General features: G+C 30.3%; 8 protein-coding genes across 8 annotated transcripts; 3 read left to right on the top strand and 5 right to left on the bottom strand.

Annotated features, from left to right (window-relative positions):
- Positions 1 to 68: 68 nt before the first annotated feature.
- Positions 69 to 2250, top strand: BX663DRAFT_529378 (uncharacterized protein; the record flags this gene model as incomplete). The annotated part of the gene is made up of 2 exons (XM_051530236.1): positions 69 to 165; positions 230 to 2250. 2 exons carry the CDS (start codon positions 69 to 71, stop codon positions 2248 to 2250), a joined length of 2118 nt encoding a protein of 705 aa, XP_051386791.1.
- An 896-nt stretch (positions 2251 to 3146) lies between these two features.
- BX663DRAFT_483487 (S-adenosyl-L-methionine-dependent methyltransferase) lies at positions 3147 to 4954 on the bottom strand (the record flags this gene model as incomplete). The annotated part of the gene is made up of 3 exons (XM_051524497.1): positions 3147 to 4391; positions 4471 to 4584; positions 4640 to 4954. 3 exons carry the CDS (start codon positions 4952 to 4954, stop codon positions 3147 to 3149), a joined length of 1674 nt encoding a protein of 557 aa, XP_051386790.1.
- Positions 4955 to 5856: 902 nt separating this feature from the next.
- BX663DRAFT_497633 (kinase-like domain-containing protein) lies at positions 5857 to 8929 on the top strand. Its single transcript, XM_051525943.1, has 7 exons — positions 5857 to 5955; positions 6038 to 6761; positions 6857 to 7397; positions 7484 to 7866; positions 7950 to 8101; positions 8169 to 8557; positions 8621 to 8929. The coding sequence occupies exons 2-7, from the start codon at positions 6066 to 6068 to the stop codon at positions 8839 to 8841; spliced, it is 2382 nt and encodes a 793-aa protein (XP_051386789.1). The 5' UTR covers positions 5857 to 5955; positions 6038 to 6065; the 3' UTR covers positions 8842 to 8929.
- A 37-nt stretch (positions 8930 to 8966) lies between these two features.
- Positions 8967 to 10149, bottom strand: BX663DRAFT_497628 (trypsin-like cysteine/serine peptidase domain-containing protein). Its single transcript, XM_051525942.1, has 2 exons — positions 9512 to 10149; positions 8967 to 9369 (listed from the first exon to the last, which is right to left on the bottom strand). Exons 1-2 carry the CDS (start codon positions 10137 to 10139, stop codon positions 9014 to 9016), a joined length of 984 nt encoding a protein of 327 aa, XP_051386788.1. The 5' UTR covers positions 10140 to 10149; the 3' UTR covers positions 8967 to 9013.
- Positions 10150 to 12142: 1993 nt separating this feature from the next.
- On the bottom strand, positions 12143 to 16426 carry BX663DRAFT_497615 (Saccharopine dehydrogenase-domain-containing protein). Its single transcript, XM_051525941.1, has 19 exons — positions 16112 to 16426; positions 15895 to 16059; positions 15751 to 15835; positions 15581 to 15648; positions 15377 to 15523; positions 15233 to 15311; positions 14992 to 15131; positions 14739 to 14903; positions 14590 to 14675; positions 14426 to 14537; positions 14131 to 14368; positions 13936 to 14062; positions 13730 to 13840; positions 13568 to 13676; positions 13370 to 13510; positions 13140 to 13319; positions 12954 to 13037; positions 12577 to 12873; positions 12143 to 12512 (listed from the first exon to the last, which is right to left on the bottom strand). The coding sequence occupies exons 1-19, from the start codon at positions 16325 to 16327 to the stop codon at positions 12246 to 12248; spliced, it is 2817 nt and encodes a 938-aa protein (XP_051386787.1). The 5' UTR covers positions 16328 to 16426; the 3' UTR covers positions 12143 to 12245.
- A 2545-nt stretch (positions 16427 to 18971) lies between these two features.
- On the bottom strand, positions 18972 to 19617 carry BX663DRAFT_497613 (uncharacterized protein). The gene is made up of 3 exons (XM_051525940.1): positions 19474 to 19617; positions 19279 to 19419; positions 18972 to 19216 (listed from the first exon to the last, which is right to left on the bottom strand). Exons 1-3 carry the CDS (start codon positions 19567 to 19569, stop codon positions 19079 to 19081), a joined length of 375 nt encoding a protein of 124 aa, XP_051386786.1. The 5' UTR covers positions 19570 to 19617; the 3' UTR covers positions 18972 to 19078.
- Positions 19618 to 19727: 110 nt separating this feature from the next.
- BX663DRAFT_483482 (MT-A70-domain-containing protein) lies at positions 19728 to 21136 on the top strand (the record flags this gene model as incomplete). Its single annotated transcript, XM_051524496.1, has 5 exons — positions 19728 to 20355; positions 20428 to 20487; positions 20534 to 20740; positions 20762 to 20908; positions 20994 to 21136. The coding sequence occupies 5 exons, from the start codon at positions 19728 to 19730 to the stop codon at positions 21134 to 21136; spliced, it is 1185 nt and encodes a 394-aa protein (XP_051386785.1).
- Positions 21137 to 21258: 122 nt separating this feature from the next.
- On the bottom strand, positions 21259 to 21916 carry BX663DRAFT_205435 (uncharacterized protein). Its single transcript, XM_051521760.1, has 3 exons — positions 21753 to 21916; positions 21535 to 21658; positions 21259 to 21479 (listed from the first exon to the last, which is right to left on the bottom strand). Exons 1-3 carry the CDS (start codon positions 21797 to 21799, stop codon positions 21351 to 21353), a joined length of 300 nt encoding a protein of 99 aa, XP_051386784.1. The 5' UTR covers positions 21800 to 21916; the 3' UTR covers positions 21259 to 21350.
- Between the last annotated feature and the right edge of the window lie 357 nt (positions 21917 to 22273).

Below are 22273 nucleotides of genomic sequence, written 5' to 3'. Positions count from 1 at the left end.
CTACACCTCAAAGAAGTCCAGTAGCATTATCATCATATAATAGTAAAAAATGGCGCTGGTGGCATCTCATGGCTCTATTGGTTACAATTTTAGCCATAATAGAGGTTGTTGTACTTTCTACACATTACAAATTATTACATCAAGGGACTTCCTCAATTAGAATTGGTATGATGATGATATTTATACCGGGTAATTAGACTAATATTTTAATTCATATAATTATTATTAGTAAAAAGACAGTACCCGTTCAAGACATATACACATTTGGACACTAGCTTACAAAGCCAGTTAGAAAAGGGCACTAGAGTATATCATGTTACAAGAGAATTTGGCCATGCCACATTAACAAATGTAGGGAAAACAGTGACAGCACTAGCAGCAGCACAGCAAGCCTCAAATCTAACAGAGGTAGCTATCATTATGCCCTTTTATACTTTTATGAGAAAGTATATATCTGATAAAGAAATTGAAATGGTCATCGATATTCAGGGTAACAAGCCAGGTCAAATCATGACAGTTGAGTTTCGAGTTTGGAAAATGTTTCATGTCTTTAATCCACCCGTACAATCCCCTAGTAAATACGAATGGCAAATAATTAATAATGTGAATACATCTGTCCTTATCACACCGCAGAGACCACCTCAACCAACTGATGCTGTACCTGTCTATATGATTGGACATGCAAATCGAAGACTCTTTAATAAGGCATTCAAGTGCCGCACTGTAGAAGAAATTTATGATGAGAATGAATTACCTAATGAATGGCGTGATCAATACTTTGCTAAAGCTGCTGCTGCCTTTTTAGCTCATAAAGCCACAGCCTCTGATGAAGAATCTATATTTGCTCCCATCCGTATTGTCCCCCGTGTTGATATCGTCCACATTCATGGGGCCTCCAACGCCTACCTTGCTAAATTCTTACACGAGAAGAGGGATGCCGATGATTTAGGTCCTCGTCCACCAGCTATTATTTATACTATGCACGATCATGATGAAGTTCAATATACTAATTTATTCAGAAATGTTAAAAAATTCCTTGATCATCCTCAAGAACGTAAAAGACTTTATCAGTACGTATTAGGAGGAAAGATGTACATGTCTCAGTTTGCAATCGATAGAGCAGATGCTGTCACTGTCATCAATCAACAGTTGGCTTCAGATATCGTTGAAGGTCGTCATGACTTTCATCTCAAGGAACTCGTCATGAGTAAACTCTTAAAAAAAGTTGAAGATAATCGATTCTATGGTATCAATAATGGTGTTGATTATCATAGTACTGATCATCCTTTTCTATCTGATAAACTTGTGAATCGTAGTATGGTATTTCCCTCTTATGCTTGGGATCTGATAAAAGATCAAGAATTAATATATATTCAGAATTTAGCCCTTAAGGTGCCTGATATTCCTACCTATTGGACTCTCTCTGAACATTCTAAGGATTTTATTTATACCTATAAGGATCGGGCAAAAGAATATTTGATAAAACGTAATTTACTCACAGAGGAAGATATGCAACGCCCCATAGTATTATTTAGAGGAAATTTTGAAAGTCAAAGAAGGCTTGAGACACCACTAGAAGAAGCAGCTAAATTATTTGCAAAACACAACATACGATTTATTATTATGGGTAAAAGAGGGGATTATCCTTCTGAGAGACTTGAGGCCTTAGAGAAACAATATCCAAACCACATTTCTATAATCTCTTCGGCTAAACAACAACGTCAATTAGGTGTCTTTTGTAGAGCTGCTGCTGATTTTACTTTTACACCAAATAGTGATCAAGACAATTATACACAGGCTGAGGGCTTTATCTTTGGCTCTGCCTCTATCACACCACGTTCTGGTCCTCTTAAAGACGCTATTATTGATAGATCGCAAAATGCCTATAAAACCAGTGTTTCCTACCTTGATCCTGAATCCATCTCTGAACGAGGTGCAGTCGTAACAAGCTATGAATATTACAATAGTTATGTTTATGATAACATCAGCTCATTAGCTTCCGCAATTCAAGATGCCTCTACTGATTATCGCAAATTACAAAAGAATAAGGCGCTTCATGAAGAATTTTTGCTAAGAATTATTCGATCTGCTGTCAATTTAGGATGGGACCGTGGTCATTCTAAAGGACCTGTACATGAATATAACCGTGTCTATGAGCTAACATTAGAAGATCGCTTTATTCCTGAGATACGAAGACATGAAGTTGAACAAGAAAACGAATTAGTTTCAAGACTTCAAGATATTGATTAGAAAAAAAAAGGGGGGAATAAAAGCTTAAATTATAATACATACATTTATAACATTGTATATCTCTCACTTACACACCATCTTTACATACATACATATATATATACATTTATAAATATATTTTCATTTTGTAGCATATAAAACACATTTTGTATAAAGCAAAACATATTATTTAAACTATATTGTTAAATATATAATTTTTATTTTAAATGTTATATATTCTAATAGCCAACTTGATTATATATGAATTAAAGACTTAATTTGATCATCAAAATACCTGAAGAGTTGGTCTATTTGAAGTAATGGTTTGAAGCTAATGCTGTATTTTGTTTTTGCTTTTTTGTTTTTCTTTCCTTTTTCAAGGGAACTGATTTATTTGGTATTAATAATTACTGCAAAATAGAATAGGGGAGTTTACAAGCTTATTTATCATCCCCATTATAGATATACTAAACCTATTATTACTTTAAATTATAGGATATATAAAATCAAACATATTTGAAGTATATCACAGTAAAACTTGTGACGAAAAAAAGAGTAATTTCAAGGTTGTAATCATCAGATTAAAGTTAACAATTGTGCCTTAACATAAACGATAATACGAAAGTATATGTAATGTTCAATGCTACACTATATTGAACTTGAGCCAATTTAAAACATAACAATTTGGTTTTTTTTTTTTTTTTTTTTTTTTTTTTTTTTTTTTTTTAGAAAACTACACCAATAAGTGCAAGTCAATAAATTTTTTGGATCAGATAGCTGTACACTCTTGTTCTTATATTATGAATTGTTAAGCTTGTTTAAGCAAATTATCAGTATATATATATAAATATGTGTGTGTGTGTGTGTGTGTGTGTATAGATATACAATATATACATGCATATTTATTTATTTTGTTTTTATGTGCAATTTTTTTTACGTCGTAGAACAAGACATCGATCCCACCCTTGATAATCTTTATAGCTTGAATCTTTTTCCCAATCATTAGCCCAAATATCTATTACATATTCCATCATCCCCTTCCCACATTCCAATATAACGAAGCCATCAGGCTGAACAACATGAGAAGCGACATTACTAAGAACACGATACCATTCGTATCCATTATCTTTCGCAAATAAAGCTTCAGCAGGCTCTTGTTCGAATAAAGCACGTTGATCTCTTCTTCTATTTGCCTTGGTATAGTCTAAATAAGGAGGATTGCACACTAGTACATCAAAGAATTCATTATTCCTATCCAAAGTTGACATATCTTGTATACGCCATTCTACACGATGATTATCTGACAATAAGTTACGGCTATTTTCTTTTGCTACCTCCAGAGCAGCGCTGCTGATATCAATACCAACACCTATTGCCGAAGGAATTTCATTTAGAATAGAGATCAAGATATTACCACAACCTGTCCCGACATCAATAATCCTTTTTGCATTCTGTTGTGACGATAATACAGTAACAGCAGCTCGAACTAATGTTTCCGAACTTGCACGAGGGATTAAGCAATCCTTGGTTACTTTAAACATCTTTTTCCAAAACTCCTTTTGTCCCAAAACATAAGCTAATAATTGACCTTCCTTTCGTTCTAGCGAGTCTATATCTGAAAGACCTGATTTTCTAATTTCTTCTGCTTCTCTATCTAATTTATTTTGATAAAATCTTGCCTCTCGATCGCAAAGTGCTTTGAATTTAGCAGGTTCTTCTTCTTCAATTTGAATTAATGTTTGTTTGATAGGATGAATAAATGAGAGTTTAATTAAAGAAGCAGATAATCCTTTATCGCTTGCCTTTAATGGTAATGTAAATTTTGAATTTCCAATAATAGGATGTTTAGAATGATAGAAGAAAAGCTTTCTTAAGCGTACACTAGATAAAGGTGTATGAAGCTGAAGATTAAGTCTAGAGATATATTGTGCATTATTCGATGGTGTATGTGATATGATGTCGATCTTTTTTAAAACATCATTTGCTTCAATCTCTTCGGCTTCTTCGTCCTTTTTGTTCTTTAGTTCAGGTAAAAAAAGTTGCAAAGTATCTGTAGTAGAGATAAATCCATGACAAAGCACTCGCATTGTCACTTGTATTTCATCATTTTTATATTGTTCAATCAATACATCTTTTACAGATTGTGTCTTTGCTACTAAAATCTATAAATTATATACATATTTATAAGAGTTAATAGTGACGCACTAGTGCAGTAAGATATACATGCATCAACATATTTACCAAACCAGAGGCTGCTTTTTGAATATCATTGATACACCATACTTTTTGTCTATCGCCATTCGAATCTTTTAATGCTGTATTAAAATGGATGGCTTTTTCAAAAATATTAAAATTCTATCTTTTTTTAGGTTACTAATTATATGATAGAACGAATATAATAAAGTCCTACCTGTCCTGAAGGTTTCCAAACGACAGCTAAATAATCATCTTCATAACAGATACGAATTGGAATAGCCTTCATCTTAGTTTCTTCTTCAACAGATGTATCATATCTAACCTCTATTATATCGTTCGTTTTCAATAATCTCGTTTCTTCTGCTGGAACTCCATTAACACTGATTTCCTTTCTTTTGAATGCACGATGTAACATTACTTTAGATCTCACAGCTTCTCGGTAATTCCTCAAGACATATTTTCCAATTCTTTCGCCTTCTGCTGTTTCAGGTACTGTTATTTTTAAATAGTTTATTTTATCTGCTGTCATAACATAAGGTTTTTTTTTTCTTCTTAAAAAAAAGAAAAAAGACTAAAAAATGCCTTAAATAGCAAAAAAAAAAAAAAACAATTTTTTTTTTCATTTCATTTCCGCAAGCTCTTCTATCAGGACAGAAACATAGACTTATAAATTGTTCAACGTAATTTATAATAATATAGTCTCCTTCATCCTCTCTCTTCCCCCCTTTTTTTTATCTATTACTTCATTAACTTCTAACTAGTAGATATATGAAAATATAAAGTTAAAAGATTCGCTTTATGCTTCTTTCCTTTTATCAACTTATTCATAGAATACAATAGATATATGTGTATGTGTATTTTGATTATTCAATGGTTATTTATCATCATTTTTCCTAGTTTCTCTCAGTAAACAACATGTAATAAAATGCTTACAAATACATCATACATTACAAAGTCTGAAAACAATTTGTCAATTCCATGCTTGCTTCTTTTTTAAGTTAGCTTCCTTGTAGGATACCGTATAATATCATATCATATCATATTTTTGGCGCATATGATGGCGAAATGGTTTTTTTTTTAATAATATACTACTGCATAAACTTGACTAATAACATTATAAAAAGCTGAATTTACTTCCCTACCTTCATCTTTATTTAATTTTTTTTTAAAAGAAAAAAAAAAAAAAGAAAAGAAACAACTTTTAGATTAGATTCTCCTCTCTTCTACAACTTCTTGTAAAATCGTTTTCTCTACTTGCATTATTTTTTTTTTTCAACTGATTTGACCCGACCCGGGCAAATTTGAGATGTGAAATAATAATATCTCATGTTCATTGGGTTATAAATAAAACATTTGTATAAACTACTGCATACAATGGATAAAGCATAACTCACATAAACAAGCGATATTTCTTTTTTTTTTTTTTTTTTTTTTTTTTTTAAACTATTATCTTTATTTTGATACTGTTTTTATTTTAGTTCGACATTAAATTCCTGATTAACAAAAGAATAAAATTGTCATTTTTGAAAAGTAAATATTCATTTATTTCTTTCTCCCTTCTTTCTCTTTATCTCTCTCTCTCTCTTTGTCTCTTATTTTTTAATAATCATAGAAAACACAAACGACAATTTTAAGTTCAAATGGGCCTTTTTACATCATCAGTTGATTACTATAATTTACCAAAAGATAAAAAAAAAGAAAATATAGATCAAGTTGATACTTTAACAACACAACGTCGACCTTCTGATAATTTATTAGATTTGACAGATGTCTTTAATGCTGAGCCTAATGTTAACAATCAGCCATCATCACAACAACAGCAGGATCTATCTGGAACAATAGAGAACGATAATCTCTTGACATGTAACAAAAAAGGAAATACATATAATCACGATGGTAAAAAGCCATATATACTTGATATGTTTGATCCTTTAAGAGAGAAAACAGTAGAGGAAAGACAGTCATCAAAAGTAATACCACCATCCACTAGGATACCTACCTCTCGTCGTCGTCCCTTGAATCGTAATTATGTCTCTGCAGATAATATTCATAAAGCTATTCATGATAATGATAATGATAGCAACAGTTCACCTTCTTCTGTTATACAATTAAATCCAACTCCCCCTTCTTCACCAGGTAAACGTACAAGACATAGTTCAATTGCAAGGCTTGTTAAAATACAACCAAGAGACGTACAGATAGGCAAAGCAAATAAAGAATTAGCTGAATTTGATCCTCTTCTTACTTCCTCTATTCCTCCTCCTTCTTCTTGTAAAAAGAAGATTTCTAGTCCTGATGAATTTTTATTATTATCAGCAAAGCCGAAAAATGGACAGGTAAATATATATTATAGATGTGAGTGTGTATATGCATATGTACATATTTTCATTATTAAAACTTGTATATTTTTTTATTCTTGCTTCTAAATAAGATAAAACAGCAACAACAAGCAGAGAAGCCTAATACTTGCCAACAAAAGTATTATGTCAATACAAAAATTCCTTTACCAGTATCTTCAATACAGCAAAGTACAAATAGACTTTCTAATATTCATATCCATTCAAATGATGAACTTAAATCAACAGCTGATATACGAAATAAAGAAGATCAGGTGTTACCAACTAAACTTAAACGACCTGAAGTAACTATTCCAAATTCAATGAAACTAGCATCCTCCTCAGATTCAAATGTCAAATTTCAACGTCGTCTATCTTTCTCATCTATCGTCCAAGACCAACTTGATAAAGAACGCAAAAAGACTAAAAAATTAAGTGTTAATCTTATATCAGCACAGGGATTAATTATAAATCAACCAAATCAGATTTTATCACCTATTCATAGTGGACACTGTATAGTAGATAACATTCATGATCAATTACAAAGTTTAGTGGATCTTCACCCTAGTCCAGTAAAGGACAATGCCTTATTGACGATTGATAATGGTGATCATGCAGATATTATAAATGGGAAAAGTAAAGTAACCCCCTCCTCCTTCAATGTGTATCATATAGTATAGAATGTAGTTGCTTAATCTAAGAAAAAAAAAATTTTTTTTTAGCTGCATTAAATAGATATAAAGCCTATTTATCCCCATTTGAAAAAAGTGAAATTCTACAATATCCAGCTGTTTATTGTGTGGGGACAAATGCAAACAGAAAACATATGGCAACCTTAGATGAACCAGCTTTAAATTATGGATTTGATGATGAAAAAGGAGATTATAAAATTGTATTAAAGGATCATATCAATTATCGTTATGAAATTATAGAAAGCCTTGGCAAAGGTTCCTTTGGGCAAGTAGTTAAATGTCGAGATCACAAATTAGCCGAAAGAGAATCAATGAATAATAGTATTGTGGCAGTTAAAATTATACGTAACAAAAAGAGATTTTATGCTCAAGCACAAACAGAAGTTAAGATTCTTGATAAAATCATGAAATGGGTATATACATACATACACACACACGCATATTAAAAAGTCGAAAAAAAAAAAAAAAAAACTTGTAACACTTGACTATCATATAGGATTCAAAAAATAAGCATTTTATTGTGCGAATGCTGGATAGTTTTTATTTTAGAAACCATCTATGTATTGTGTTTGAGTGCTTGAGTTCCAATTTATATGATATACTACAACAAAATAACTATCAGGGATTTAGTATGGGACTTGTCAAAAGGTATACATCTATAGGGAACATTTATATGCATATATTTATACATACATACTTATTTGAAAAAAAATAGATTTGCGTTTCAAATTTTAACAGGTCTAAATTTACTCAGTCAGTATAATATTATTCATTGCGATTTGAAGCCAGAAAATATACTATTGAAACAACCAGATCGAAGTAGAATATGTATCATTGATTTTGGCAGCTCATGTTATTTAAATGAAAAGGTGTATACTTATATACAAAGTAGATTTTATCGAGCACCTGAGGTGATATTAGGATTAGATTATAATTTAGCAATTGATATGTGGAGTACAGGATGTATTTTGGCAGAATTATATACGGGTCGACCTTTATTTCCCGGCGAAAATGAACCAGATCAATTAGCCTGTATTATGCAATTATTAGGTGTACCTAGTCATGATTATTTAGAACAATGTACACGGAAAAAGCAATTTTTCGGTAATCTATAATGCATATATATATATATATATATATAGAATGGTGTTAATTTATATTCCATAGACTCATATGATAAACCTCGAAAATCCATTAATTCGAAAGGAAAGAAACGAAAACCAAATACATTCACTTTTACAGAGGCATTAAAGAGATCAACTTATGATAACGTTGACAAAAGTTTTGTAGATTTTATTTGTCGATGTTTAACTTGGGAACCAGAAAAAAGAATGAAGCCGATAGAAGCTTTAAATCATCCTTGGATCCAATCCATTAAAAAACAGTAAATAGAGAATCCATAGTATATACAACATATATATATATATATAATACCCTTTAATCATAATAAAATATATATGGAGTACAGGATTCAAAAAAAAAAAAAAAAAAAAAAAAAAAAAAGACTTGTTGTATAACAAGTCCTAATATATGTACAAAGATAGATAGGGTAGTGTAATATTACGATAACAAATAGAGTAAAAAAATGATGATAAACGATTGAGAATGGATAGATAAAAAACCATGTTTTAATAAAAGGGATGTACTTGATGAAATAAAGGTGTTGGAATCCTTGATATCATAATGATTAGAAGCCTCTGGATCGATGGTTAGGTCATTTTTAGATAACTGAGTCACATTCAAGATCCACTGAAGATGTATAGAAGGCTTTACAAACGTATTTATAAAAGGACTTGAATTGGATTCATGAAATGGACACGTACTGTCATCTGGTTCTGGATCATAGGCAAATAAGATCCTATTTAAAATTCCTTCTAAATAGTATTTGTTTTCATGATATCCTATTAATGGGCTTCCTAATGACAATAATTATCATCATCTATTAATAAGATTATAATAAATAAAAAAAAATAAAATAAAAATAAAAAAGAGGAGGTATGTATATATGGTATTTTAGGGTAACAATTGATATATATGTATATATATATATATATTTACCTGAATCTCCGTGACATAAGGATGCATTGGAGGTAGCCAAGATAACACTTTGATTAAAGTTATTGTTTTTTAGTAATTCAGCATTTATTATATTACATTCTGTTGTCTGCAAGACATCTGCATAAGGCTCTTTATATCCTGTATACCCCATTCCCATTGTTCTATGCCCTTCAGTACGAGTCTCATTTTCTAAAATGATAGGTATACGGTTCACATAGAGACTGGCTTCTAGTGGCTCATTTAATTCCAATAAACCGATATCATAGGGTATAAAATTAGTTCGATCAGTTGGAAAGACTTGGTGTTGAGCTTGTTGTTGAGTCGATAGATAGAGTGGGTGTGGAATGGCTCTTTTAACAGTTGTATAGGTTTGTAAGGAACTATGTCTGTTCCCATAAGCAACAACACACTCATTTGGATGCTCGATATTAAGTCTTTCCATGCAATGTGCAGCTGTCAAAATCCATGGTGGATCTAGCGATATAATACTTCCACCACATAAAGTTGGGCTCGTTAGTGTAACAAAGAATGGATATTGCCGGGATTTTTCGACTGTACTCCCACCAGAAATAGCAATGGCTGTGGAAATTAGATAATTATAAATTATAAATACTATACAAATATACATATTAAAACTTTGTATGAAAGAATGAAAAAAAAAAAAAAAAAAAAAAAAAAAAAAAAAAAGACAAAAAAAAAGGATGGAGCTTTATTTATAAACTAGAAATAAAGGAGTGGAAATGTATTTGCTTTCAAGTAACAAATATATCAATGTTTCTCCAAAACATCCCTTATTATTCTTTGTTCATGATAGAAACACAATGATAAAATAAGTAATAGATAAAGTATAGCAATCATAACATCAAATGTCTATTTTGCCTTTATTAAATAACAAAATTTAGACTGGTTAACTGACAATTTTAAAAAAGAAAAATAAAAAATAAAATAAAATAGTAGTAAACACTTTATAAGCAAATAGTGTTTTCCGAAAAACAAAAAGGTAAATGGTGAATGAAGAGTATAAAAATGTTCATTCAGTAATCAAACTACTAAATAGGTTCTCCTTTAAGACATTTATTAAATTGATCAACAGAATGCCGTATAAATGCTTTGAGTTAGTTGACCGTTGTAGGCACATACTTACAAGCTTCTGTTATTCGCATTCTCAGATCTTCACTACGCTTTGCTTTGTTTTTGACTACAGACCAAAACTGTTGAGTAGGATTGAGTTTAGGAGAGTAAGGAGGAAGGTAAACACCTTTTTTTTTTTTTAGTTTTTATTATAAATCATTTCATCAATTTTCTTTTGAAATATGTTTAGGGACGTTGTCCATAATTATATACAAGTCTTTTATTAATGGATTTTCGTTCATTTCATCTAAAGTTTTCAAAGTAAATTTCAAATGATAACCTGTAGTTGTTCCTTTTACTGCTTTCTTTTACTATTTTGGAATGTACAAACTTCCTCTTACTCCCCCTCTTTCAGTTTTTCTTTTTTTTTTGGACTTGTAAAGCACTCTTTACTCAGTCTGTCCATTGCTAAAATTGTTCGAAAGTACAGAATGTGAAACGTCTTTCGTTGTAGGAGTGATCACAATGGCTATTATGTATGCCTCGAACAGACCATGCAGATAGAGGTTTTGAGGTCTTGTATATATGTTAAACCCTAATTTCACCCCACGAACTCACAGTTAGTAAATTAAATCATTTCCATTAAACTCCATATTTCACTCAATGCTCAAGTCGCTTGGCCAATTTATCATCATCATTTTGAGCTACTGATCTAAATGTAGCTCTTTTAAACGACAAACTGCATTCAACTTTCCCCCTCCCCCTCCCCCTCCCTATAATTTTTGAACACTGATTTCTTTTAAATTGAAATTTTCAGAAGCTGTCAACTAAATCAATTATTTGTTCTCATCATAATAGTTCATCCCTAAACTCCCTTTGCTCCTCGTTTAGAACTTTCTCCTTACCCTTTTTGATATTTCAAAGATATTTCCATTCAGTTTCTTCTTCGATTTTTTTTTTTAGTCCATCTTTAACCAGTTCGTTCAACTATCACATCAAATTGAGCTGATTTTATGGGCATTATATAGTTTTACCATTTTTGTTATATAAAAATAAGACCTTTTGATCAGCTGTTTATACATTATATATTTTTTTTTCTTTTGTTATTTATCCAGTTGCAATTCTTTGCATTGCCTGAAAATGAGTGAGTGTTAAAAGATAAAAAGGTTCAACATCTATTGTGTCTTGTCCTCTTTGCATCTACTATTCTGTCTTATTCATTCTCATAAAAAAAAAGGTACAGAGTTATTTATTCATTTTAGTGAGTATTATGCTTAAAAAAAAAAAAGTGTTTACTAGACTTCAGTCTGTGTTGGTTATTTCTTCTAATTAAACCATCTCCTTAACATCTCTAAAGTGAATTGTAATTCCCTCTCCTTCTCTTCCTCCTTCTGAAACTTTTTTTTTTTTAACTTTATTATCCAAAATTAGAACATCCCTAAATTGGTTCCCACTTTTTATAACAGACCTCGGTTTTGGTATATTCATATTTTAAAATAAATAGAGTTAATAATGATGGCCTGCTTTGTAGGATATATTTAATTAGAAGATCCATATCCCATGTGCTATACAACTAAAAAGAAAAAAGAAAAAAGAAAGAAAGAAAGAAAGAGAGAGAGAGAGAGTGTGTGTGTGTGTGTGTGTCATAACAACATAAATTTTATTACCAAGTATTAGAACCTGTAGCATTCTTTAATTGATTATTAGAAGTAAAGGGTTGAGTACTTTCAATAAACTTAATGTCTTTTAATTCAAGTTGTTCTAAAATAGGAAGATACACGTGAGGTTGAGTAGGTCTTTGTATACCCCTTTCTGGGATCTTATTGTCTAAAATGAGTTCAACTGCCATAGCTGTAGGTAAACCAACAGTTTCGGCCATAGCTGTAAACTTTTCATTACCATACTTGATTAAGGTTGAAGTTAATATTTCCTATTGAAGAGATAAAGGATAAATACATATGACAAAAGATGTATATATACATATTCATATTTACTTTCTTGCCAGAATGATGTACAATACCGAATTCATGATGCATTGCAACCATATTCTTTTCTCCCTTCTCATATTTTAATCTATCTGCTAAAAGACTTGAAAAGAGATCAAGAGAACTTGTTCCTTGTCGAGTGTTTATCTTAGTCTCAGTAGATAAGAAATAATGAATAGCAGACCATGTCTTTTGAACCATGAAATGATCTTTAGGTAAACCTAGCTTGTTTGCTACACATTGATACTTCTCTTCTAATGTCATAGGATCACTCTTGCCGGACAAGATAAGGTCAAAGTAATTTGACTATATAGATATATGTATTTATATAATGATTAGCCTATTTAACACATGCATGCATGTGTGTATTTCATATGTTTCTTTACCCAATTACTACATTGATCAGCTATAGGTTTTGATTGTTCTAAAAATCCCAGCTTACGAAAAGCATATAAAAGATCAGAATATCCCTTAAAAAAAAATAAGAGAGAAAGAGAGAAAGAGACAAAATAAGGAGGACACGTTAGTATGCATGTATACATGTATGTAGATTATTTAGTTTTACGATTTACCTGGTATCTCAAAGTGCCTCGAAACATTGTATTCATTTCTTTTAAATCACCTAAACCATAAATGTCTGCATAGCTTAGTGAATTTCTATTTGCTAACCCTTCAAATACAAAACCGGCAAAAGGAGTTTGTACAAGTGGGAAATGGTCCTTTAATAAATGACTACCGGATATTGTATGTTTCTATTATGTGGTGATTAGTAAGTTAAATGAAATTATATACATTAGAATACCTTTCCATTTGCCCAATAGATAGCATCATTGCCACTTGCTGTCAATACGCCACGGGGAGACCAACTAAATTTATATCCAAGCGGTACATTGGACGCTTCAGGGGCAGGGAGTCCACCGCACCATGATACAAAAGATTGGATCTATATATGAATGAATATCATCATTTCTTTATTATTATTATTATTATTAATATTTACTTTTGCTCCTTTGTTCTTTGCTTCATCAATAATCTTCATTGCTGACATATGATCGATACCAGGATCTAAGCCAACTTCGTTCATAATCAAAATACCTGCCTTATTTGCTCTATATTAAATTACAATGTTAATAAAGTCTACTTTGTATTTCCATGTGTCTACCTTGATTCAAGTTCTTCCATTTCTTTGGAAACATAACTTGCTGTTACCATATCTTTTCTTTGTTCAACACAAATATTAGCAACTTGAGTATGTAAGAATGCAGGAACAAGACTTTTAAATACATATATGTATATATTTATATATATATTTAAGTACATAAAGACATTATTTTGCTTTTGTTAAAATAATAATAATAATAATAATACCTAATTACAACATCAGCTAAACTAACAAGTCTGGATAGTTCTCCATGATTATTAATATCTAGTAAAGCTGTTTCAGCATTATTGTAATTCGCTGTTAAAGCTTTAGCTTCTTCAAGAACATTACTAGCTATATAGATGGTAATAAGTATACGTTTGAATATATAAACATTCTCTCTCTCGCTCGCTCTCTTTTACCAACAACTATATTAACATCAGGTCGTCTAGCCAAATGTTCAACTAAAGGTCCAGCCACCATACCTGAACCTAGTAAAAGAACTGTCTTTTTACCATTTCCATTTGGTGTAGTTTTGGATGGTAAGAATTCCTTTAATCCTTCATGAGGTTTTGTTAATTTTCCCACATTAGCTATGGTAGCATTTTGTAATACAGATGGTAAATCTTGAAGACTAGTATTCGATGTAGTATTAACTATCTATGTTATTATTATTAAGGATTGAATAAGAATAAGAAGAATAAGAATAGAAGATACCATTTCTTTAATATATGGATAAAGCTTTTCACTAAATAATTGGCTGCTTTCTACAGGAAACTCGGCAGGTAGTATATCAATACCCATTATTTGAACACCATTGCCTTCAGCACTATACAATCATAATTAAGTAAAAAAGAATAAAATAAAGTCTAAATTCTTACTTTTTATGTTCCATATCGTTAATTGCATCATAATAAAAGAAACCATCTTCTATGTTCGTACAATGGGATAAGCATTCAAATGCACCCTATAAAATGATGTATATGAGAAAAATTGACAAAGAAAAAAAAAAAAAGGTTCACTCTTTGACCTTTATGTCGCACACAATATCACCTAAACTCATCATTTTTCCTTGCTTAATTATGCCCGATTTTTTTGACATTTCGAATTCCAATAACTGTTTATTTGTCATTAAACGAGGATATCTTTTATCCCAGTAGGCACCAGTAACCACACAGTTAACATAAGGAGCAATCTTTTTTTTTTTTTTTTTTTTTTTTTTTTGTAGAAAAAATAAACACTAAATGAGTATAATATTTCTTCCCTTTATTCTGTGTATTTACCTTGTCATGAAAATTAGATTGATATTTATGTGGATTTATCAAGTAATCTTCAAAGTCTTTTAAAGGCTTATTATCCTTTTTATATTCAATGTAATCTGTTGCATTTAACTGAGTTGCATATAATCGATCAAGTCTGGGATCTTTTTTTTTTTTTTTTTTTTTTTTAAAAAAAAAAATAAAAATAAAAAGTTAATTATATGTGTATACAAATTGACTTGTTTTTTTTTGGTGTTTTATTTACTTTTATCGTTTACTAAACAAGGAAGATCTTTAACAGAAACTATTTCATGTGGTAATTCCTTGAACATTTCCATTGCACCCTTTTTATTTTAGATAAATAAATAAATAAATAAATAAATAAAATAGTTTCTTTTATAAGACTAACCTGAGAAACATTACCAGATCCAGTAAATCCAAAAATTATAGGACCAAAGTCTTTAGGTGTTCCATCTTTTTTAATAAAATCACCCATTTGACGTAAAGAAGCTTTTGCATTTGCTATTGTTGGATAACCATGCGCCATAGAAGTATACTAATAAATTACATTTAGTTTCAGTCATACTCGATTTATCTTCTTTCCTTCCTTTACCATAAAAGGTGTGCTATAACCTAATCCTAAAAAGCGATGTCCCATACCGTGAAGGATATCAATCATACCTATAGAAATCAAATCAGATTAAAGTTCCCCTCTTTTTTTTTTTTTTTTTTTTTTTTTTTTTTTGTATATATACATGCAGACATGTAGAATGAAAACTATACCTGCTTTTCCTGCAAATTCACCAAATGCAACTAATCTTTTCCCACTTTCATCTTTCAACAATTCATAATCAATTAAACGAATTTTCTATTATGTATGTTAATGAAAAAAAAAAATTTCCCACGAATAATAAAGTTTGATTTTACTTTGTCAAGAATGCTTTGTAACATTGGCATATTTTTCAAATTTCCTTTATGAGTATGAGAAAAGAAAAGATAGGTTTTATCATTTAATAAAGATTTTTCAGGTACTTCTTTGATGCCCAAGATGATATCTGCCTTTGTAAGATCGTCTGTAACAACGGCTCCTACCTTTTATTTATTTATTTATTTATTCATGTAATATCGATTTATTATTATTTACCTTTTCATATGAAGCATCTGTAAAGATACGCTTCGTACTTGGTTGAACATAAACTTGAGTTCCTGTCTCTTCAATTAACTTCTTGACTGTTTCTGGTGTCAAAGCAGATCGACGCTCCCATCTACTTTTATCTTCTCTTCGAATACCAATTGTACTTACATAGTTTCTTGTTAGAATCCTTTGACTTTGCTTACTTTGGAATAATTTAGTTATCATTTATCTATATTAAAAGTAAAGGGAGGCGGTGGGGGAAAAAAAAAAGAAAGACGGATGAAGGGTAATTGTCTTTTTATATATACAAGAAAAAAAAGCCCCCCCCCTCCATAGTATAAAATAACTTTGTAGATAAAGAAGAATCTCACGATCAAGTGATTACTTGCTTTGGAGACACAACTACTAACTTATTTTGACATAAAGTAAAAGTACTAAAAGTTGCTTTGAATGTTCATCTAATAAATGATTATTAAACGTCTTTATCCCTGCCTTCTTTTATAATATCAAGTACTTTTTTTTTTGTTCCACTATTTGTTTTGCAGTAATCATTTTTGTTTAGAAGAAGAAGAAAAAGTATTTTGGTGTTGTTGTACGAAATATTTACATAATAAAGCAACCTTTCCCCCCTTCTTTGCAATAGTAGTAAATGATCTAATAAACTAGGAACAAATAAAATTTAATCTTAATATACATACACAATTCAATGTTTGATACATCATACATCTTTTTTGCTAGAGAATAATGTCATAAGAAAGAAAGAAAAAAAAAGAAGGATTGATGGTGTTAAATAAAGAAACGAAGTATAATAAAAGCCCATGTTACTACGATTATATTCTTCTTGTTTAAATATTTTTTTTTTTTTTGATTACTTTAATGTGTCAGGATTCTATAAACTAAAGTGCCCTGAAGAATTTCTTAAAGATAAAGGGCTCACTACCAAAACTAAAACACCCTTTCTCCAGCTCTTTTTGTAAGGTCTTCTTCTTCTTTAAATTTATTAGCGAGTTTTGTGAGGCACTACAGTGTCTGAATACGATCATTTTTAAATAATAAAATCCATCTTTGACCACACTGTTATTTTTTATGTTAAATAAAAGAAGGGCATTTATTTTTTCTAAATAGAACTAAATCCATACGTCAAACATTACAGGATAATGGATAAGCAGCCAAGAAGGGGAAAGTAAAAAGTATATCATAGAGTTTCAAATCTTCTCATGATCTATTCTACAATGTTGGACATTTCAAAAGAATCATGAATACGTTTACTTGCAGTTAATTTGGTGAATAAACTCGGCTTCTACGGAAAGTGCAAAGAAGTATTCATCAGCCTCGATTTGCAAAAGTAGACAAACCCATATCAGAAAGAGATTCGACCAAGAGCAGGTTGAATTTACTACTGCTACATTTTAAAAGGATTACATAGGCCCTATTTTAGGTACATCAATATTGTTATAATAACTAAAGATTCCCTACATCCATTTTAACAACAACAAAAAAAAACTTTCCGCCTTGTCTTTATTGATTAAGATGGGCCTTTTAACATCATTAAATAATATTAAGGGGGGAGGGGGGTTATTTTTCTCAATGCTCTTGATAGTTTTACCCACTTTGATCACTTTACTGTTTTCCTTACTAAAACAAGTGTCCTCGCTTTGCAGCAGTTTACAAACTTCTGCTCTTGTCTTCATATAAAGAGTATATGAGGACAACTAATTCTAGTTTAAAAAGGAGCTTTCATTAAATCATTACCATCCTCCATCAACAATACTCCCTTCTTGGTGGTTTTAAAAGAGGAATTGATATTTTGAAGAGGAAAAAAAGGATGTTAGAACTACTAATAACATTTTTTTTGAATACGCGAAAAGAAGCCTTAATTCGTTATAAAACTCGGAATACACACATCACAAAAAAACAACAATATTTCTTTAATAAATAAACTTTATTCAAATACAAATTAATACATAGCAATCCTTTTCCAATAGATGTAGGAATAATAAACATCAACTAAAAAATAAAATAAAATAAAAAAGTAATTAGTAAAACATGACTTTGACAGTAAGAATTCTTTTAAGGTATTATTGATTATACGTCAGGCTCATTAAATCAGTATTTTTTTTTAAAAATCAACACGTATGATTAAGACGTAAAAAGTTATGCATCCTTCGTATAATAAATAATACACGTATAAATTAAATGAGATACTTACTTATTAGAATATGTATAAACTAAAGAAGAAGAAGAAGAAAAAAAAATTTTTTGGTTGCTAGGTAAATAAATACAATTATGTGTGTGACTACTAATTATTGTTAATTGTGATTGTGAATACAGTATGAAATACAAAAAAGGAAAAAAAAATTTTTTTTATTTTTTTGCCTTATAAAACAATTCAACGTCAAGTTATAAGCCTCCCTTTGCCTGCTGCTAGTAGAATACAACTCGAGTATTTTTTTTTTTTTTTTTTTTTTTTTTTATAGATAATAATTTTAAGCTATTATCGGGATATTAGACTTAAAATGCATTAGCGAATAGAGGGGAAAAGAAAAAGATGGTAAAGAATAAAACCACTTTATAAAAGAGATAAAATAAATGACAACATATTTATTCTGTTAGTGGACAAAAAAAGGGGGGGATTGTATTGGACATGACAAAGATATTCTTAAAGGAACATGGATATTCCAGTTGTAACCTTTGGGAATAAAATGGTTAATCAAGATGACTTGTATTTATGTTCTATAATTATTGATATTTTTACTTCTTTCCCTCAATTTTTTTTTTTTTTTTTTTTTTTTTTTTCGTTCTTAAAGGTCTTTTTTTTTTTTTTTTTTTTTTAGTTTAGTTTCTTAATCTATTATATCGAACTGTTATCCTGGACAGTAATAAAGAAATACACATTCCATACCATGTGTTGTTTACATTTAGGTTCTTATTTTTTTTCTTCTTCTTCTTTAATCGTAAACAAATAAGGGAGGTTGTTTAATCCAAAGGCACGCTTATTTTATAATTTGTTCGGACCTTTTTCGCAAAATCTGTATATCCACCTATCAATTTTTGATTTTCTAAATCACAACCCTCATAAATAAATGGTGAAGAAGTTTGATTTGTATTAAATTCCTAATAATAAATCACATGATTATTATTATTAGTATTATTATTATTTTTTTTTTCTTTTTTACCTTTTGTAATTCTATTGAACGTTCATTCCATTGTTGCTTGATATAGGCACTGACATCAACTTTGACATTAGGATATTTCTCTGTTAATTTATCTCCAATGCGAATGGCATTTGCAAAATAAGAACAATTTAAAAATCCTTCCTATATGATATGTATTGCATTATTACTTGACTTTAGTCTATAAAGTATACATACTATATAATAACATTGTGTCTTTTCAGGGATTGTATTATCCAATCCTTCCACTTCTTTCTCGTTTGTTGAATCATTTAACCAGGAAAAGAGTCCCATAATGTATGTTTATAAAGTAAAAAAGAAAAAAGTAAAAAAGGGTGGGGGGGTAATGTCAATCTTTATTGTTATACTGGGATTCAAAAATTTTAGAGAGGAGAACTAGGATATGTTATCAGGCAGTTGTTGTTTTTATCTGTACAATTCTCTTTGATTCCATGTTTGACATTATTGATTCAGAAAAGTGTTTATCAAAAGGAATTTTACCTTATGAATTAAGGAAAGGAGAATTTGATGTCTTTCAACCTTATTTTCGAGCAAAAAGAAAATTATCCATTGACGAGAAAGAAGAGAGTCTAACAACGAATAAAAAACGTAGAAAGAAGAATAAGAATAAACATGAAGAGTATGTGTCAAGTAATGTAACTGATGTTGAAACAAAGAAAAGACATGAGACACTAAGATCCCAATTAATGGCTTGCCTTGAACAATTACCTCTCCATTGGCCAGCTCACTGGAAAAATAGGATAGACACTTCTACATCGCTTTATAATACATTAGAAACAGAAACTATTGATTTTCCAAGTATTCAGCAAATGGTAGAGGCTGCACAACAGAAATTTACTGACAAAGATGAAGATCAAACAAAAATGAAAGAATTTGAATTTACCTCCAACGTTACAAAAGAATTGGATATCTTTTCTATTTTTAATATTATTTGTATAAACAGATCAACTAATGTAAAGCTTCTAGAAATGACACCCACTTCTTCTTATTTGATACCGCCTAATTCTTCATTTCTAATGGGTTCAATGAACAATAGTTTGCATCAATTGACAGCCTACAGTAAGTAATAATAAACAGAAAGAGAGAGAGAGAGAGAGAGGAGACTCTTGATTTATTCTCTTTTCTTTATAGTTGATAAACTGGGTGGTGCAGATATAATTGTTATGGATCCTCCTTGGCCAAATAAAAGCGGTATGTTATTATCGAGTAATACGACTGTTTATTAACTCTTATATAGTTCAAAGATCTTCAACTTACGCAACCCAGGATATTTATGACTTATTTTCTATACCAATTCCCAAAATGATGTTATCAAAGGATTGCATTGTAGCCGTTTGGGTTACAAACAAACCTAAATTTAGGAATTTTATTATCCATAAATTATTTCCTGCATGGCAGTTGGAATGTATAAGTGAATGGATTTGGTTAAAGACAACAACACAAGGTGAATGTATTTTCCCAATAGATTCAACTCATAAAAAACCATACGAACAATTAATTATTGGAAGACCTATTCAATATAAAGATTCGCAACAACGCATTTCAATTCCAAAAACACATACTATCGTTAGTATTCCTAGTGTTAGACATTCAAGGAAGCCTCCATTACAAGGTATAAAGTTATATTAAAGAATGGAATTCATAATTGACTTACAATAAAATTGTACAATGAAAAGATATTTTACTTTCGTTTTTAGGTAAAAATGAAGATAAAGTGAATCCTGTATGTGTCGAGCTTTTTGCTCGTTGTCTTTATCCTGGTTGGATCAATTGGGGCAATGAATGTTTAAAATTTCAGCATTTGAATTATTTCGTAAATACAGAAAAGGGGACAAAATAGTATGAGGAAGAAGAAGAAGGAATAGACGATCTGCGTTATTATATGAATAACATATATTAAAGTGTAAATATAGATAAATAGTATTTAAAAGAAGAAGAACATATATAGACATTAGCTTCTTCTTCTTTTGTTTCGCTTAGGTCTATCGTCTCTATCCAGTTCATCTTCTGATACATAATCCTATTCATTCTTTAATCCTTGTCTTACAAGTAGCTCATTTCTCTCTGATAACAGTCGTTTTAGCTGGAGATATTAAAAGCTCTCCTTGTAAACTCAAGTTTTCTTTTTTTTTTCCAATAAGTGATTGATGTACTTGTTCAATTGATTTAAAATATTTTACTGTCTATATACTTGTAATTAGCTTCAATGATTTCTACCTGAAGAAGAAGAAAAAATACCTTCACATGTAATTCCATTGTAGCTTCTTCATCACATACAACTAAGCCTTTAGGATGCATTTGAATTGCTGATACTGCCCACATTTGGTTTACACCTTCTTCTATACAATTTGCCAACATTGCACTATTTAACGTCGATTATATATTTGTGTACATGTATATTTTTTTTTAAAAAAAAAGAAAGAAAGCAACACTTAAGAACTTGAATAAGAATTTACCTTTTATGCGCACCAGTAGTGATAATAGAAACTTTGTGAGCATCCATTACATATATTTTAACAGGTTTCGAAAATAACGACTTCCTTTCTCTCCTCTCTTTCTTTCTATTGTCATTTAATACTTACGCAGCCCCCACAGTGAATGCTGCCTTTTGGCACCTTTGTTATATCCTCTCAAAAAAAAAAAAAAAAAAAAAAAAAAAAAAAAAAAAAAAAAAAACGCCTGCCAAACCTAAGAAAAGCAGAAAGGATAATAAAGGTAGGAAGAGGACCGCTCCCAGCAATAACGAAGAGGAAGTAATAAAGCCATCTTATGAAGAAGCTCTTCCAATATTCAAAGGCACAACTACCCTTCATTTCATCAAATTTATGAATGAACTTCTGGATATTATGGATCTCGATCCAAATTTAAAGAGCAACTACCTAGTTTTGGATAATTGTCCTATTCATAAGAGTCATCCAATAAGACGGAAACTCGAAAGCTAGAGGATACAAAATCATCCTCTTGCCTCCATACTCGC

This window comes from Cokeromyces recurvatus, assembly GCF_025118155.1.
Source record: "Cokeromyces recurvatus strain NRRL 2243 chromosome Unknown BX663scaffold_3, whole genome shotgun sequence".
In the NCBI taxonomy this organism is placed as follows: Eukaryota; Fungi; Mucoromycota; class Mucoromycetes; order Mucorales; family Mucoraceae; genus Cokeromyces; species Cokeromyces recurvatus.
The sequence above is the reverse complement of the archived record's forward strand: the minus strand, read 5'-3'. Positions and strand labels throughout refer to the sequence as shown.